The sequence below is a fragment of the Macaca fascicularis genome, chromosome 12 (genome assembly GCF_037993035.2).
Source record: "Macaca fascicularis isolate 582-1 chromosome 12, T2T-MFA8v1.1".
Taxonomy (NCBI): Eukaryota; Metazoa; Chordata; class Mammalia; order Primates; family Cercopithecidae; genus Macaca; species Macaca fascicularis.
This window is the reverse complement of record NC_088386.1, coordinates 98,342,909-98,362,121: the sequence shown is the minus strand read 5'-3', so window position 1 is coordinate 98,362,121 and position 19,213 is coordinate 98,342,909. Positions and strand designations below refer to the sequence as shown.

The following is a 19,213-nucleotide window of genomic DNA, read 5'->3' as shown; positions in this document are numbered from 1 at the left end:
ATCATATTGGCCAGGTGGTCTCGAACTCCTGACCTTGTGATGTGCCTGCCTTGGCCTCCCAAAGTGCTGGGATTACAGGCGTGAGCCACCACACCCGGCCTAGCTTTTATTTTTTTTCTGTGTATGAAAGATGCAGGAAATAGTGTGTGTTCTGTTTCTCAAGTATAAGCACATAAGAAACAACACATGTCATAGGAAACTCAGTAACAATCTTTCATATTAAAAAAAAAACCACAGAATATAGGGTTTCATACATAATAAATAAAAATTAACAGAAAAGTATCCTTTATGGTAAAAGGAAAATGATATGGGGGAGGATGTTTGTAACAGTTTCTAAAACGACTTAAAGACAGTTCTTTCCTAAGAAAGTTAGCGTTATTTATTGAATGTCTTCTCTCTGTGGGCACTTTAGTGTATTATCTTATTTAATCTAAACACCTACATAAATTGGATACTATTATTTTGCATATGAAGTAATTGATGCAGAGAGGCTAAATAATGTGTTCAAGGTTATGTTTAGCAAGTTTAACAGCAAGGTTTTTAACCCAGGCACTACGATTGACGGCCTATGCTCTTCATCATTACACTATATAACATTCCAAACAATCAAGTGAAACCTTATGCTTCTCTCCCTCAAATTATCCTATTTTTTTTTTTTTATTTTTTGGCAGTTGATTAAGCTAATTTCATAATACAGCTAATACAAAATGTGTTGTTTTTAATGAGACATTTTGAGAAGCACTTCTAACAGTATATTGAAGTTGTCGGTGTATTCTTAGTCAAAGTTGTGTCTGTTCAACTATTATTTAACTTATTTTATTTATTTATTTAATTTTTTTTTTGGTGACGAAGTCTCACTCTGTAGCCCAGGCTGGAATGCAATGGCGCCATCTCAGCTGACTGCAACTTCCGCCTCCCGGGTTCCAGCAATTCTTCTGCCTCAGCCTCCCAAGTAACTGGGATTACACGTGCACGCCACCACACCCAGCTAATTTTTTTGTATTTTAGTAGAGATGGGTTTCATTGTGTTACCAAGGCTGGTTTACAACTCCTGAACTCAGGCAATCCACCCACCTCGGCCTCCCAAAATGCTAGCATTACAGGTATGAGCCACCGCACCTGGCCTATTTAACATTATTTTGAAGATGCTTGTTACTCAAATTATGGCTAGTCTCATCTTGGTTTTGAATGTATTTTAAATTTTTTCATGTATCTATGACTCTATTATAGTATGTTTGTATCTGAAACCACTAAATAATTATTAGATGGGTAATTAGTTTTTGCATATGAAAATATGCAGAAAATGCTCAGCAATCAGAGAGCCCATTATAAGGAAATGAGACACAGTTAAGGCAGGAAGAGAATTGGAACATGGAATTGGATATGTTAAAAAGACAGGAAAAACTGCAATTGTTGAAATGAATACATGGAAATTATTTCACAGTGTACAACCAATTCTGTCTAGTATTTCAGAAGATACTCATTTAATAAACGCTGGTCAATTCCACCATACATGCTTGGGACTTAGATTTTTTTTTTTTTTCCTTGAGACGGAGTTTCACTCTTGTTGCCCAGGCTAGAGTGCAATGCTGTGATCTTGGCTCACTGCAACATCTGCCTCCCGGGTTCAAGCGATTCTCTTGCCTTGGCCTCCCAAGTAGCTGAGACTACAGGCATGTGCCACCATGCCCGGCTAATTTTCTATTTTTTTTAGTAGAGACGGGGTTTCTCCACATTGATCAAGCTGGTCTCAAACTCCCGACCTTAGGTGATCCGCCCGCTTAGGCCTCCCAAAGTGCTGGGATTACAGGCATGAGCCACTGCGCCCGGCCCGGACTTAGATTTTATAGACGAAAAGCTTCTGCTGAGTTTCTCAGTTAAAGCCAGGTCAGTTAACAGGTTTTGCTTTGTTCATCAGGCAAATAAGTAATGTAAAATTTTAAAAACCCTAAGGTGAAAAAGGATTACTTTTTGAGAGGAGAGGAGCAAGGTAGGTAGGTAGGTAGGTAGGTAGGTAGGTAGGTAGGTAGATATGGGATAGAAGTTGGCATTCAGAAGTGCAGAGCTAGCAAAACTTCAGAATGAAAACTGATGAACAAGAAATAATGTGTAAAGAGAATCTTGTTACTACTGCACTAAAGAATTAATATTTTCCTAAAGGATGCAACCTTATATTTCTCTTGTCCTGTGCCTTCTACATTAATATATTTTTTAAACTTTTTATTTTTGTGGGTACATAGTAGGTATATATATTTATGTGGTACATGAGATGTTACAATAGTATTTTTGAAAAGTATAAAAATGTGGTCAGGCGTGGTGGCTCACACCTGTAATCCCAACACTTTGGGAAGCCGAGGCAGGTGGATCACCTGAGGTCAGGAGTTCGAGACCAGCTTGGTCAAACTACTAAAAACACAAATACAAAAAACCTGCACTCCCACCTGGGCAACAGAATGAGACTCTGAATCAAAAAACAACAACACAAAACAAAAACCTGACAACTATGAAATATATATAGTAACCTGGAAAATATTTATGTTAAACCAAAAGGCAGGATCTAAAATGTGTGTATATTACAACTATACAAAAATAGAGAAAAGACTGGAAAGAAACATTCAAAATATTAACAATGGTTGTATATGGGTGTAGACACTATTGGAGATTATTTTTTCCTTTCTACTTAATGTCATTTTCCTCCTTTTCCAAATTAACAAGCAGATTATTGATTACACAAATAATACATGAATATATTCTCATTTTAAAGATTCAAACAATACACAACTATAGGAATCATAAGTAACCTTTTTGGCAGGCACGGTGGCTCACGCCTGTAATCCCAGCACTTTGGGAGGCCGAGGCAGGCGGATCATGAGGTCAGGAGATTGAGACCATCCTGGCTAACACAGTGAAACCCCATCTCTACTAAAAATACAAAAAAAAAAAAAAAAAAAAAAAAAAAAAAAATAGCCGGGCGTGGTGGCAGGCGCCTGTAGTCCCAGCTACTAGGGAGGCTGAGGCAGGAGAATGGCGTGAGCCCAGGAGGCAGAGCTTGCAGTAAGCCGAGTGAGCCACTGCACTCCAGCCCCGGCAACAGAGCGAGACTTCATCTCAAACAAACAAACAAACAAAAAAGTAACCTTTCCACAGTCATCCCACACTACCCACTTTTTTTTTTTTTTCTGTTTTGAGATGGAATGTCTTTCTGTTGCCCACGTTGGAGTGCAATGGCGCGATCTCAGCTTACTGCAACATCCACTTCCCAGGTTCAATACTACAGGCACATGCCACCACACCTGGCTAAATTTTTTGTATTTTTAGTAGAGATGGGGTTTCTTTATATAGGCCAGGCTGGTCTCAAACTGCTGACCTCATGATCCGCCTGCCCTGGCCTTCCAAAGTGCTGGAATTACAGCCATGAGCCAACGCGCCCAGAGATCCGCTTATTTCTTTGCTAAGTTTGCAGTTTTTAGTAATTTTATTTTATTATTTTAGGTGAGACAGAGTCTCGCTCTGTCACCCAGGCTGGAGTGCAGTGGCGTGATCTTGGCTCACTGCTACCTCCGCTTCCGGGTTCAAGAAATTCTTCTGCCTCAGCCTTCCGAATAGTTGGGACTACAGGCATGCACCACCATGCCCAGCTAATTTTTGTATTTTTAGTAGAGACAGGGTTTCACCATATTGGCCAAGCTGGTCTTGAACTCCTGACCTCGTGATCCGCCTGCCTTGGCCTCCCAACGTGCTAGTGAGAGGTGACAATGTGCTAGCAGCCCTCATTCTCAGGGCCTCCTCAGCCTCGGCGTCCACTTTGGCGGCACTTGAGGAGCCCTTCAGCCCTCCATGGCACCGTGGGAGCCCCCTCTGGGCTGGCTGAGGCCCGAGCTGCCTCCCTCTGCTTGCCGGGAGGTGTGGAGGGAGAGGCGCGGGTGGGAACCAGGGCTGCGCCTGGCGCTCGGGGGCCAGTGCGAGTTCCCGCCAGTGCGGGCGCCTGTGCGAGCTCAGCGGATCCCCCACACAGTGGCCAGCCTGCGCCGCCAGGCCAGGGCAGTGAGGGGCTTAGCACCCAGACCAGCAGCTGTGGAGGTTGCACGGGGTCCCCCAACAGTGCCAGCCGGCCAGCGCCACACTCAAATTCTCACAGGGCCTTAGCTGCTTCCCTGCAGGGCACGGCTTGGGACCTGCAGCCTGCCAAGTCTGAGCTCCCCCGCTGTGGTGGGTGGGCTCCCCTTGCAGTCGCAGCCTCCCCGACGGGCGCCGCCCCCTGGTCCATCCACAGCCCAAGGGACAGTGCAGGTACAGCTCGGGACTGGCAGGCAGCTCTGCCTGCAGCCCTGGTGCAGGATCCACTGGGTGAAGCCAGCTGGGCTCCTGAACCGGATGGGGACTTGGAGAACTTTTATATCTAGCGGAAGGATTGTATGTGCACCAGTCAGCACTCTATCTAGCTAACCTAGTGGGAACTTGTAGAACTTTTCTGTCTAGCACTCTGTGTCTATCTCAAGGATTGTAAATACACCAATCAGCACTCTGTGTCTAGCTAAGGGTTTGTGAATACACCAATTGGTACTCTGTATCTAGCTAACCTAGTAGAGACTTGGAGGACTAGCACTCTGTGACTCTGTGACTAGCTCAAGGACTGTAAATGCACCCATCAGCACTCTGTGTCTAGCTCAGGGTTTGTAAATAACACCAATCAGTACTCTGTGTCTGGCTCAAGGTTTGTAAATACACCAATTGGTACTCTGTATCTAGCTAACTCTGTATCTAGCTAACTAGCACTCTGTGACTCTGTCCAGCTCAAGGATTGTAAACAGACCAATCAGCACTCTGTCAAGATGGACCAATCAGCTCTCTGTAAAATGGACTCATCGAGTCTCTGTAAAATAGACCAATCAGCAGGATGTTGGTGGCGTCAGATAAGGGAATAAAAGCAGGCTCAGGGGCAACCTCCTTGGGTCTCCTTCCACACTGTGGAAGCTTTGTTCTTTCACTCTTTGCAGTAACTCTTGCTGCTGCTCAATCTTTGGGTCTATGCTGTCTTTATGAGCTGTAACAGTCACTGTGGAGGTCTGCAGCTTCACTCCTGAAGCCAAAGAGACCAGGAACCCACCCGGAAGAAGGAACAACTCCAGATGCGCTGCCTTTAAGAGCTGTAACACTCACCACGAAGGTCTGCAGCTTCACTCCTGATAGCGAGACCATGAACCCACCAGAAGGAAGAAGCTCCAGACACATCTAAACGTCTGAAGGAACAAACTCCAGACACACCATCTTTAAGAACTGTAACACTCACCGCAAGGGTCCGCGGCTTCATTATTGAAGTCAGTGAGACCAAGAACCCACCAATTTCAGACACTAGGATTACAGGTGTGAGCCACTGCGCCCGGCTATTTTATTTATTTTGAGATGCTGTCTTGCTCTGTCACCCAGGCTGGAGTGCAATGGCACAATCTCTGCTCACTGCAACCTCCGCCTCCTGGGTTCAAGCGATTCTTGTGCCTCAGTCTCCCAAATAGGTAGGATTACAGGCGCCCACCACCACGTCCAGCTAGTTTTTTCTATTTTTAGTAGAGACTGGGTTTCTCCATGTTGGCCAGGATGTCTCGAACTCCTGACCTCAAGTGATCCACCCACCTTGGCCTCTCAAACTGCTGGGGTTACTGGCGGGAGCCACCGCGCCTGGTCAGTTTTTTGGAGGTGGAGTCTCGCTCTGTCGCCCAGGTTGGAGTGCAGTGGCGCGATCTCGGCTCACTGCAAGCTCTGCCTCCCGGGTTCAGGCCATTCTCCTGCTTCAGCCTCCTGAGTAGCTGGGACTACAGGCGCCCGCCACCACGGCCGGCTAAATTTTTTGTATTTTTAGTAGAGACGGAGTTTCACCGTGTTAGGATGGTCTCGATCTCCTGACCTCGTGATCCGCCCGTCTCGGCCTCCCAAAGTGCTGGGATTATAGGCGTGAGCCACTGCGTCCAGCCTTTTTTTTTTTTTTTTTTTTTTTTTTAAGACAGGTTCTCACTCTGTAGCCTAGGCTGGAGTGCATTGGCACAATCTTGGATTATAGCAACTTCTGCCTCCCAGACTCAAGCGATCCTCCCATCTCAGTCTCCCAAGTAGCAGGGATCACAGGTGTGCGCCACTACACCCAGCTAATTTTTGTATTTTTGGTACAGATCAGTTTTCTCCATGTTGCCCAGACTGGTCTCAAACTCCTGGGATCAACCAATCCACCTGCTTTGGCCTCCCAAAGTGCTGGGACTACAGGCATGAGTCACTGTGCCCTGCCATAATGAAAAATTTTAAAGGAGAAAAAAACTCACCATCACCAAACTTTCTAATTATTATTATATGGCCATGAGGAAAAGTTCTGTTTCTGAATTTTATATTTTAATTTCTTTCTTTAAACTTCAACAGATAAAAGTATTTTTATTTTGGTTAAACACCTAGCATTTGCAGACTAAATGTCTGACATTTGATGTAACAGTAGTTATTTTTCTTGAGGTTAATGCAGAAGCCAAAATTGATCTTGTTTGCCAACTTTAACTTCACTCAATTTTTTTGTCTGAAGAACAAAATACATAAATTAACGCTTCCAAATTAGAGCGATTTACGTAAACACTTTTCCTTTTTATTGCAATAGCATTACTGATTCCTAGTTGGCAGTATTCCTACTTTTGGGTCAAAAGGTTATAGTAAACTAAACTAAGAACCAGGTAACAATCTGAAACGTAAGGCAGCTGTAAAGATCTTTGAGGAGGCCGGGCGCGGTGGCTCAAGCCTGTAATCCCAGCACTTTGGGAGGCTGAGACGGGCGGATCACGAGGTCAGGAGATCGAGACCATCCTGGCTAACACGGTGAAACCCCGTCTCTACTAAAAAATACAAAAAACTAGTCGGGCGACGTGGCGGGCGCCTGTAGTCCCAGCTACTCGGGAGGCTGAGGCAGGAGAATGGCGTAAACCTGGGAGGCGGAGCTTGCAGTGAGCTGAGATCCGGCCACTGCACTCCAGTTTGGGCGACAAAGCAAGACTCCGTCTCAAAAAAAAAAAAGATCTTTGAGGATGATGTATGAACAAATTCACTTTCTCTCTTTTTCTTTTTGAGAGGGAGTCTCTGTCACTCAGGCTGGAGTGTAGTGGTGCAATCTCAGCTCACTGCAATCTCTGCCTCCTGGGTTCAAGTGATTCTTCTGCTTCAGTCTCCCAAGTAGCTGGGATTACAGGCACATGCCACCACACCTGGCTAATTTTTGTATTTTTAGTAGAGATGGGGTTTCACCATGTTGGCCAGACTGGCATGGAACTCTGAAGCTCAGGCAATCCACCCACCTTGGCCTCCCAAAGTGCTGGGATTACAGGCGTGAGCCACCGCACTGGCCACTTTCCCTCTTTCATCTACCTAAAGATACAAGTGAAAATTAGAGACTTTGTTTTGTTTGTGAAAAATGTGAAAAATAAATGTATCCAATTCAATACAATCTTCTAATAGAAGCTAATGGCCTTCAGTAGGCAGAAACTACAGCTATAAAGAAAATTTCCTATGGCTTTCAGTTTAGTGCTTCATCAACAAATCAAAGCAAATAACCCAAAACTGATGATCCTAGAGTACGGCCTGATAAAATTTATTGACTAAGAAAATTCTTGAGATGTGCTATATTTTAACTTTTTAGACTTTAGAAATTGTTTAATCTTTTTATTTGGAAATAATTTAAAACTTACACAACAGTCGCAAGAATAGTACAAAGAATATACCATATACTTTCACCCAGATTTACCTATTCACCTATTGATACCATTTTACTGTTTGCTTTTATTATCTCTTTCTACACACACACACACACACACACACACACACGCACACACACACACACACACCTTTTTTTGAACCATTACACAGTAGAATCATGGTCCTTTATTCTTAAACACTTCTTAGATTATTTCCTAAGAATATGGTTATTCTCTTATAAAACCACAGTATTGTTATCAGTTTCTGCACATTTAACATTGAAACATTTTTCTCTAATCATCATGTCCTTTATCACATTCTTCTCATCCAGTAAAAGGCAGGCATTGCCTAGTTGTCCAGTCTTTTTAGCTTCCTTTGACCTAGACCTTTCCCACAGTCTGTTTTATATGACATTCACATTTTTGAAAAATATGATCCCCCTTTTTGTAATAGAACATTCCTAATTTGGGGTTTGTGTGATGTTACCTCATGATTAAATTCAGGTTATGTATTCTTGACTGGAATATAGTACTATATTAGTTATGTGTCCTCTAGATATCATGGATTTCCATGTGTCCTTCTTTAATAATGTTAATTTTTACTATCTGGTCAAGGTGTCCATTTTTCCCATTTTATAATTACTAATTTTTCCCTTGAGATATGTGGGAGGCATGCAAATATCCTGGCTCCTCATTGAAATTGCCCCTAGATTTAGGATCCTTTGATGATTCTTGCCTGATCCAATCCTTAACACAATGGTTGCAGAATGATAAGCTGCCAACTCCAGCAATCCTACATTTACCAGTTGGCACTTGACATTCTACTCATGATTCATTTTCCTTCCAGTGGTTCACAATTAATTACTTACTTAATTGTTTAGCACTCAAATTGACCCACATTTAGCTAGTGGGAGTTCCTTCCAGCTGGATCCTGTGTCCTTATGACAAGTCTCCATGATATTTTTAGGTACTTCTTTCCTTCCTTTTTTGGCTTTGTTTTATTTTTGAGACAGGGCCTCACTCTATTGCCCAGGCTGGAGTACAGTGGCCTGATCACAGCTCACTGCAGCCTTGACTTCCCAAGTTCAAGTGATCCTCCCACCTCAGCCTCCCAAGTAGCTGGAACTACAGGCGTGTGCCACACCTGGTTACTTTTTAATTTTTTTTGAGATAAGGTCTATGTTGCCCAGGCTGGTTGTGAACTTCTGGGATCAAGCAGTCCTCTTGCCTTGGCTTCCCAAAGTGCTGGGATTACAGGCTCTTTCCTTACTTTCTTACAAAAATTATTAAAACATTACAAGATGTCCCAGGCTTATCTTATATCTGTCCTGCTCCAGTCTTGGAATAAATCATTTTTCTAAGAAGCCTTGGTTCCTTATTTTTATTTTTTGAGACAGTGTTTCACTTTTGTTGCCCAGGCTGGAGCACAATGGCGTGATCTTGGCTCACTGCAACCTCCGCCTCCCAGGTTCAAGCAATTCTTCTGTTTCAGCCTCCCGGGTAGCTGGGATTACAGATGCATGCCACCACGCCCAGCTAATTTTTGTATTTTTACTAGAGTCCAGGTTTTATCATATGGGTCAGGCTGGTTTTGAATACCTGACTTCGTGATTCGCCTGCCTTGGCTTACCAAAGTGCTGGGATTACAGGCGTGAGCCACTGCGCCCAGCCACCTTAGTTCCTTTTTAGTGGGGAATGGTATTAGAGACTAAGATCTGGGCATTATGAATAGTCACTGCTACTGGGGTACTGTTGCTTGTTATCCTTTTCAATGAATAGAGATTCAAGAAATACATGCATTTGCATGTGTATATAAATACATTTATACATATGTCTATATTCACACATGTACACAGCCACATATACATTCATGTAACACACACATATGCATATTTTTAAAATTATAAGTCATACTGATACTTTGAATTGTGATCTATTTGCATGAGTTTCTCTTCTGTCTTCCCCATTTGATAATTGTGTATCCCTCTTTCTTCAGTAAGAACCCCCAGGTACATCAACTCATTTTCTTTTTTTTGAGACAGAGTCTCGCTCTGCTGCCAGACTAGAGTGCAGTGGCGCAATCTCAGCTCACTGCAACCTCCGCCTCCTGGGTTCAAGCTGAGGTCTCCTGCCTCAGCCTCCCGAGTAGCTGGGACTACAGGTGCGCACCAACACGCCCAGCTGATTTTTGTATTTTTAGTAGAGATAGGGTTTCACCATATTGGCCAGGATGGTCTTGATCTCTTTACCTCGTGATCTGCCCATCTAGGTTTCCCAAAGTGCTAGGATTACAGGTATGAGCCACCACACCCAGCCTCAACTCATTTTCTTTCTTTCCTTTTTTTTTCTTTTTTTTTTGAGACAGAGTCTTGCTCTGTCACCCAGGCTGGAGTGCAGTGGCGCGATCTTGGCTCACTGCAAGTTCCGCCTCCCGGGTTCACACCATTCTCCTGCCTCAGCCTGCCGAATAGCTGGGACTACAGGTGCCCACCATCACGCCCGGCTAATTTTTTTGTATTTGTAGTAGAGACGGGGTTTCACTGTGTTAGCCAGGATGGTCTCGATCTCCTGACCTCGTGATCCACCCGCCTTGGCCTCCCAAAGTGCTGGGATTACAGGTGTGAGCCACCGCACCCAGCCAACTCATTTTCTTAATCCTATAGTACATCTACAATGGTTTCAGAATTGGTTTGCCCACACTACTAAAAGACAAATCTTCTCAAAAGAGTTCAGTATTTGTTTGCAATTCTCCCCATCCTTTATATCACATCTTGCACAAGAGTGCATATAGTTAAATACTGTGCTTAAAAACCACTTGGATGAATTCTTTTTCTCTTAAGCGTTTTTCTTTCTTTTTTTTCTTATCTTTCAATAACTTTGGTATCAGGGTAGTTATTGTAGTAATATGAAATACAATTGGGGCCGGGCGTGGTGGCTCATGCCTGTAATCCCAGCACTTTGGGAGGCTGAGGTGGGCGGATCATCTGAGGTCGGGAATTCGAGACCAGCCTGGCCAACATGGAGAAACCCCATCTCTACTAAAAATACAACAATTAGCCAGGCATGGTGGCGAGCACCTGTAATCCTGGCTACTTGGGAGGCTGAGAAAGGAGAATCACTTGAATCTGGGAGGCGGACGTTACAGTGAGCCGAGATCGTGCCACTACACTCTAGCCTGGGTGACAAGAGCAAGACTCTGTCTCAAAAAAATAAATAAAATTAAAATAATATTGGGTTCATTTATTTCAGTTTGCTTATACTGTCAGGAATTTTTATCCTTTCCATTTGTAGGTACTTAACTTTTTTTGCTTATGTAGAATAGTGACACGATACCAATAGTAAAAACTATATACAAAAAGCTACACTCAGGCCGGGTGTGGTGGCTCACATCTGTAATCCCAGCACTTTGGGAGGCCAAGGCAGGCGGATCACCTGAGCTCGGGAGTTCAAGACCAGCCTTACCAACATGGAGAAACCCCATCTCTACTAAAAATACAAAATTAGCCAGGCGTGGTGGCACATGCCTGATCCCAGCTACTAGGGAGGCTGAGGCAGGAGAATCGCTTGAACCTGGGAGGTGGAGGTTGTGGTGAGCTGAGATTGCGCCATTGCACTCCAGCCTGGGCAACAAGAGCGAAATTCCGTCTCTAAAAAACAAAACAAAACAAAAACAAAAAAAGCTACACTCAGAGAACAGTCACTCTTTTCCATATTCTTTCTGTCTCATTCCTTGGATCCCTTATAAATAACCAAGTTCATTATTTTCTAATTTATTCTTTGTTTCTTTTTGTAAAGATAAGTCAATAATAGATAAGCTTTTTTATTTTCCTTCCAGTGCTATACAACAGAGCCTACTATATATACTTTTTTGTATCTAATATTACCGGTGAAAATCACTCTGTGTTAGTTCATAAAGATCTTATTTTTTTCTTATAGCTGTATAGTTGATACTCCATTACATGTATGTACCATAGTATATTTCAACTAATCTCCTATTCTTGGACATTTACTTCCTAATATTGTGCAGTTACAAATAACACTGCAATAAACAACTCAATGTCTATGTATATTCATACTATTGAAGATCTATCTTCCAGATAAATTCCAAGAAACGTGAAAGCAAGGTGAAAGAGTAAGCACACATGTATTTGTCTTAACCAAATTTCCCTCCATACATGTTGGAAAGCACTATATTTTATTTTATTTTGAGATAGAGTCTCGCTGTATCACCTAGGTTAGAGGGCAGTGGCACAATCGCTGCAGCCTCAACTTCGCAGGCTCAAGCAATTCTCCAACCTCAGCTTCCCCAACAGCTGAACTACACATGTGCACCACCACGCCTGGCTAATTTATGTATTGTTTTGGTAGAGATGGGATCTCACTATGTTGCCCAGGCTGGTCTTCAATTCCTGGGCTCAAGTGATCCTCCTCCTCTGGCCTCCTAAAGTGCTGAAATTACAGGTATGAACCACCGTGCCTGGCCAGTACTATATTTTACCAAAGTTATTTAGTAATATATTGGTGCCTTGGAAGGCCTAGTGCATCTCTTTCGGATTTCAGGTGTTTGCCAGATATAATCTTACGATGCTGGATACCTCTTACTCCTACCAACCTTGAACTTTTTTTTTTTTTTTTTTTTTTTTTTTTTTAAGATTCACTCTTGTTGCCCAGGCTGGAGTGCAATGGCTCAATCTTGGCTCACTGCAACCTCCATCTCCCAGGTTGAAGCAATTCTCCTGTCTTAGCCTCCTGAGTAGCTGGGATTACAGGCATGTGCCACCACGCCTGGCTAATTTTTTGTATTTTTAGTAGAGATGGGATTTCACCACGTTGGCTAGGCTGGTCTCAAACTTCCAACCTCAGGTGATCTGCCCTCTTCGGCCTCCCAAAGTGCTGGAATTACAGGCATGAGCCATCATGCCCGGCCTCAACCTTTAATGTTTTTTATGTTTTTTTTTTTTCTATTTTGCAAATCTTTGGAGAAAGGAAATACAAAGAAAAGTTAGTTACTTTACTTACTGAGTGGTGTTGTGTCAGGAGGTGGAAAATTCTCGGTAAAGTTGACATTACATAAATCTGTGCTACAACAGCAGAAACGGTATGTTCCATTCTGAATTGAGGGAGGAGTGGTAGTTACTACACATTCTTCATAGTGACACTCTTGGGGATCTCCAATGTGAGACCAACATCCTATAAATCAATATGAATACAAAAAAGTTAGGAGACAATACAATAAAGAAAACTAAAAGAAAAACAACAAACTAAGCAGTAATTTCAATAAATGTGAGAGTACATGTAAGCTATGAAGCAGTTTTGCAAATCAACGGGAAACACATTTTTAAGAAACAGAAAAATGGTAAAGGATACAAAAGACATTTCATGGGGGGAAAAAGGAACATGTTTAACTGCGTGATTAATCTAAGATTTATTTATTTATTTGTTTGTTTATTTATTTATTTATTGAGACAGAGTTTCGCTCTTGTTGTCCAGGCTAGAGTGTAATATCGCGATCTCAGCTCACTGCAATCTCCACCTCCTGGGTTCAAGCAATTCTCCTACCTTAGCCTCCCAAGTAGCTGGGATTACAGGCATGCACCACCGCCACACCTGGCTAATTTTGTATTTTTAGTAGAGATGGGGTTTCTCCACGTTGGTCAGGCCGGTCTCAAACTCCCGACCTCAGGTGATCTGCCCGCTTCGGCCTCCCAAACTGCTGGGATTACAGGTGTAAGCCCACGCCCAGCTAAGAATTATTAAAGCAAGAGTAAGGTTTCATTTTTGTCTATACAAAGTATATTGTTCTAGGTTTAAAAAATAATATGGCTGGGCACCGTGGCTCACGCCTAGAATCCCAGCACCTTGGGAAGCCAAAGCAGGAGGATCACTTGAGCCCAGGAATTTGAGACCAGCCTGGGCAACACAGCCATACCACATCTCTACAAACAACAATTAGCTGGGCATGGTGGTGCCTGCCTGTGGTCCTACCGACTTGGGAGGATTGCTTGAGCCCAAGAGGTCGAGGTTGCAGTGAGCCATGAATGTGCCACTGCACTCTATCCTGAGCGACAGAGTGACATACTGTCTCAAAAATAAATAGATAAATAAATAAATAATATATATCAGAGAAATGATTCAGTAACACAGACACCTTCATACAGCGTTGGAGGAAATATAAATGAACAGTACAGTACTTTTAGAAAGCCACATGGAAATTTTTATACAGAGTCTTTAAAATATTGCTATATCTTATAACCTAATAATTCTACATCAAGGGATCTATTTCAAGGAAACAATCACATACAATCAATTATGTTCAAAGTTGTTCACTGAACAACCATGTTTCACTCTGCATTACAGTGAAAACATGAAAATAACATGTTTACCAATAGAATAATCTGTAAGTAAACTATGATACATATATACGATGATAGTTGTGCAAAAGTTAAAAAGGTTTTCAGAGATTCTTTAAAGACATGGAAAAAATGCTTATAATTAGGGTGGAGAAAACTGGATATGAAATTATTTATACAGTATGTTCCTAATTTTTTAAAAAGTACACGCATATAAAAACATAAAGGCATGTGGAAAATGAAGATAGATAAACTAATACAGTAAAAGTATTTTTAAATACTTTTTAAATACTGAAGAAGATAAACTAATACAGTAAAAGTATTTTTAAAGAGTATATTATTGTAGACTTTTGTTTTCTTTATAGTTCTCTATATATTCCAAAATTCATAGAATGGGCATGTATAACATTATAAGAAAGATGTTTTTAAAATAATCCAAAAATAAACAGCCTTTTATAAATTTGGGGCTTGGAGAGAGAGAGAGAGACAGAGAGAGAGAGAGAGAGAGAGAGATACACACATACACACACACTTTTTTTTTCTTTGAGATGGAATCTCGCTCTGTTGCCTAGGCTGGAGTGCACTGGTGCCATCTCAGCTCACTACAACCTCCGCCTTCCAGGTTCAGTGATTCTCCTGCCTCAGCCTACTGAGTAAGTAGCTGGGACCACAGGCACACACCACCATACCCAACTAAGTTTTGTATTTTTAGTAGAGATGGGGTTTCACCATGTTATTAACCAGGCTTGTCTCCAACTCCTGGCCTCAAGGGATCCGCCCACCTCGGCCCCCCAAAGTGCTGGAATTACAGGCATGAGATACCACACCCAGCTTTATATATATACTTTTAAATTCACTGTTTTTCTGAACAGGATTTTAACGTACTCCCATGTCCTTTTTAGATAAATATCAATTGTATAAAACACAGTCATTTCAGGTAAGGAAAGTATCACTTGCCTTGTTTTACAAGATTTATGTCCCCTTTTGATTTCTCCCAAAGGCCATAGCAGGTGCTACCTTTTGAGCATAATATTGTCCCATTTTCATGAGAGATTCTACTCTCACCTATCCCAAGGTCTTGCTGATATGGATCTTTAAATGCACATAGCCGTTCTTGATTCTGCGAAGCTAAAATAAAGGAAATAAAGGAATGACAAATTATTTAATGTTTTCAAAATATTATTACATAAAATCGTTGTCTTATCTGAATGACTTTATAAATTTCCCTACTAAATTATTTGAATTGAAATCTTTAAATTTGTAATTTTACATTCAATGACGTTCTTCTGTTCATGAATTCATTTGTAAACTCCAAACAAGAAGAAAATTTTAAAACTCATTTCCCAAAAGCAATCCCCTCATACTCTTTCTTCTATTAAATAATTTTGGTGTCCAAATAAAGAAATATCATCAAAGAAAATGTCCATGTTCAAAATTACCAAGTCTTCAAAACAAACAAACCTACAAGGCTGAATAATTTTGGAAATTGCATAGTACTTACTTTTATCATATTTTATAGTAGTTATACAAAGTTATATACATCATTAGGTATGATAAACTAATGATACAAAGAGTAACTATGAATGGGTACATGGTTTCTTTTTAGGGTACATATATGTTCTAAAATTAGACTGTGGTAATTGTTGCACAAGTCTGTACATTTGCAAAAAAATACCTGAATTGTTCACTTAAATTGAGTGAACTTCAGGTATAAATTATACTTAAACAAAGCTGTTCTTAAAAACTAGGCTATTAGTAGGCAAAAAAAAAAACCAAAAACTTTTTTTTTTTTTTTTGAGACAGATTTTCACTCTTATTGCCCAGGCTGGAGTGCAATGGCGCAATCTTGCCTCACCACAACCTCCGCCTCCCGGTTCAAGCGATTCTCCTGCCTCAGCCTCCTGAGTAGCTGGCATTACGGGCATGTGCCACCATGCCTGGCTAATTTTGTATTTTTAGTAGAGATGGGATTTCTCCATGTTGGTCAGGCTGGTCCTGAACTCTCAACCTCAGATGATTCACCCAACTAGGACTCCAAAAGTGCTGGGATTACAGGCGTGAGCCACCGCGCACGACCAAAAAAATTACTTTCCATTATTCAAATTATCAATATAATAACCAGAAGACGAAATGCTCAATAGACTTATCCTAAAATGACAACCTAATGTACTTTTAATGCCAGTTTTTCTCTATACATGTAATCCGATTTAACTAATTTTTGTAGAACATTTGCCACATAATTTATCAGCTAATAAATATTTACCAACATTGCTGAGAATACTAAAGTAAAAGGTTATCGAAAGCAACATCTGATCTTTATTTCATTTCTTACAGTAGGCTTTTATAATGTGTTTGACTAGCCAAAATAATAGTCTAATACACTTGGCCAATATATTCCTTGGGGGCTTCTGACTTGTTTCTTTATTTTCAACGTGTACCTACTTAGTATGGCTTAATTCATACGCACCTTAGCACTGAGGCTGATTTATTTAAATAATGTGTCTGAACAAAACTAAGAACTAAATTCTGGAGATGAAATTAACAGTAATAAGAAAACTTAAAATTTTTGTAGATGCTGGTCTTTTATCAATAGCTTAAATATTCTAGACATGATTCATAGGATTACAACACTGAAAAGAATTGTAGTGTCAGCCGATCAATCTGTCCATTTTATAAATGATTACATAGTGAAAAGCTTCACTCACACCCTTGTTCCCATTTGTCTATTCCAATGTTCCTTCCTTCCACCCCAGGAAACCACTGTTCTTGGTTACTCGGGCATCTTTTCAAACTTTACCATTATATATTTTCTAAATACATAATATTTACATATTTATAAATGAAGAGATTGGGTTAAGTAAAGACAATGCATAAAAATAGAACCTCTTAAAGGAGTTTTGAACATAAAACTGGTAATACAACTGAAAAATCCAATGTTGGCCAGGTGCAGTGGCTCACACCTGTAATCCCAGGCACTTTGTGAGGCCAATGCAGGCAGATCACCTGAGGTCAGGATTCGAGACCAGCCTGGTTAACATGGTGGAACCCTGTTTCTACTAAAACTACAAAAAATTAGCAGGGCATGGTGGCGTGTGCCTGTAATCCCAGCTATTCAGGAGGCTGAGGCAAGAAAATCACGTGAGCCCGGGAGGTGGAGGTTGCAGTGAGCTGAGATTACGCCATTGCATTCCAGATTGGGAAATAAGAGCAAACCTCTGTCTCAAAAAAAAAAGTATGGTTAAAAAAAAAAAAAAAAAGTATGGGGTGGTTTATCCCAGATATGCAAGCCTGGTTCAATACTCAAAAAATCAATTAACATGCTCTATTAACACCCTGAGTACAAATTAATAGATAAATAGTGGTTACTACGCTGGGCACGGTGGCTCACGCCTGTAATCCCAGCACTTGGGGAGGCTGAGGCAGACAGATCATGAGGTCAGGAGTTTGAGACCAGCCTGGCCAACATGGTGAAACTCTGTCTCCACTAAAAATACAAAAATTAGCTGGGCGTGGTGGCGCATGCCTGTAATCCCAGCTACTCAGGAGGCTGAGGCAGGAGAAGTGCTTGAACCCAGGAGGCTGAGGTTGCTGTGAGCCAAGACCACGCCTGCACTCCAGTCTGGGCGACAGAGCGAAACTCCATCTTGGAAAAAAAAATAGTGGTTCCTAATTTTGGCAGGACTGCATGCAAGGGAGTAGAAGAATGTGGAAATGTGTGGAAGTGGTATTTTACTTTGTTTTGGTTTACTTGTCAAAATGCCTGAAGCATTTTCGCTGGCTTTTATTTCAGTCCCCAGGAGAATTAAATATTCTAATATACAAATAGCTTTGCAGGTGGAAGGACCATCCTCTTCAAAATGCTACCCCAATCACATATGGGAAACAACAAAGAAAATGTATACTATGTACATATGTAGCAAACCTGCACGTTGTGCATATGTGCCCTAGAACTTAAAGAATAATAAAAAAAAGAAATTGAATGATAAAAAAAGAAAAAGAAAATGTATACTATGATTTCTTACCTTTAAAAAGATAAGAAAAACACAATAAAATATAAATTATGCAGATATGTTTGTGGAATAACTAAGAAAATGTAAAAGGGATGTCATTTTTCCTTTTTCTTATCATTAGCTAGACAACTGAATCCAGTCAATTCTTATTCTCAATTGCACTGCTGCTTCTAATTTAAAACTCTCAATTTTCTAGCTTCCCCTTCTTCCTGGAATTATCATTTTTGTTCAAAACTGTGTGCACAGGTCATTATGAGCATTACATTTTCAGAGGTGAAGCTTGATTTTAGTTCCTTTTCAACAACCTAGGAAGGTTAGACTAATTATACATGCTTATTGCTTTTCTTTTATTCAACAAACATAGTAGCATGTATCTAAGTATTGTTCTTTTTTTTTTTTTTTTTTTTTGAGATGGAGTCTTGCTCTGCTGGAGTGCAGTGGTGCCATCTTGGCTCACTGCAACCTCCGTCTCCCAGGTTCAAGCAATTCTCCTGCCTCAGCCTCCCAAGTACCTGGTATTACAGGTATGCACCACCACGCCAGGCTAATTTTTTGTACTTTTAGTAGAGACGAGGTTTCATCATGTTGGCCAAGTTGGTCTCGAACTCCTGACTTCAGGTGATCCACCCACCTCGGCCTCCCAAAGTGCTGGGATTACAGGCATGAGCCACCGCACTTGGCCTGTTCTCTTTTTATTAAATATGTTTTTGATAATCCTTTCAATACAAAAGTTTGGTTTGGCCGAGAGTGGCGTCTCATGCCTGTAATCCCAAACTTTGGGAAGCTGTGGCAGAAGGATTGCTTGAGGCCAGGAGTTTGCACCAGTCGGGGCAACACAGTCAAGTCCCTACAAGTAATTTTTAAAATTTAAAATATGGTATTGCATGCCTGCAGTCCCAGCTACTTGGGAGGCCGAGGCAGAAGGATAGCAGGAGCCCAGGAGTTCAGGGCTGTGGTGAACTATGGCACCACTGCACCCTAGAGTCTGGGTTACTAGGGCAATACTGCACCCTATCCTGAGTGACAGAGTGATACCCTATCTCTTAAAAAAAAAAAAGTTTGGTCTTTTCTCAGGTCAGGAAAATAATATTAATTTATGCTTTGATAACTGTTTTCATTCATTTTTCTTACATCTTTT

General features: G+C 41.3%; 1 protein-coding gene across 5 annotated transcripts in view; it reads right to left on the bottom strand.

Annotated features, from left to right (window-relative positions):
• Nucleotides 1-19,213, bottom strand: part of BMPR2 (bone morphogenetic protein receptor type 2) — a 205,031-nt gene that overhangs the window by 78,896 nt on the left and 106,922 nt on the right. For all 5 annotated transcript variants that reach the window (XM_005573967.5, XM_045367482.3, XM_045367483.3 and 2 more), the window contains exons 2-3: nt 15,023-15,193; nt 12,735-12,905 (exon numbers count right to left, since the gene is read on the bottom strand). In XM_005573967.5, the coding sequence (XP_005574024.1) occupies nt 12,735-12,905; nt 15,023-15,193 (342 nt within the window). The remainder of the gene's footprint in view (nt 1-12,734; nt 12,906-15,022; nt 15,194-19,213) is intronic.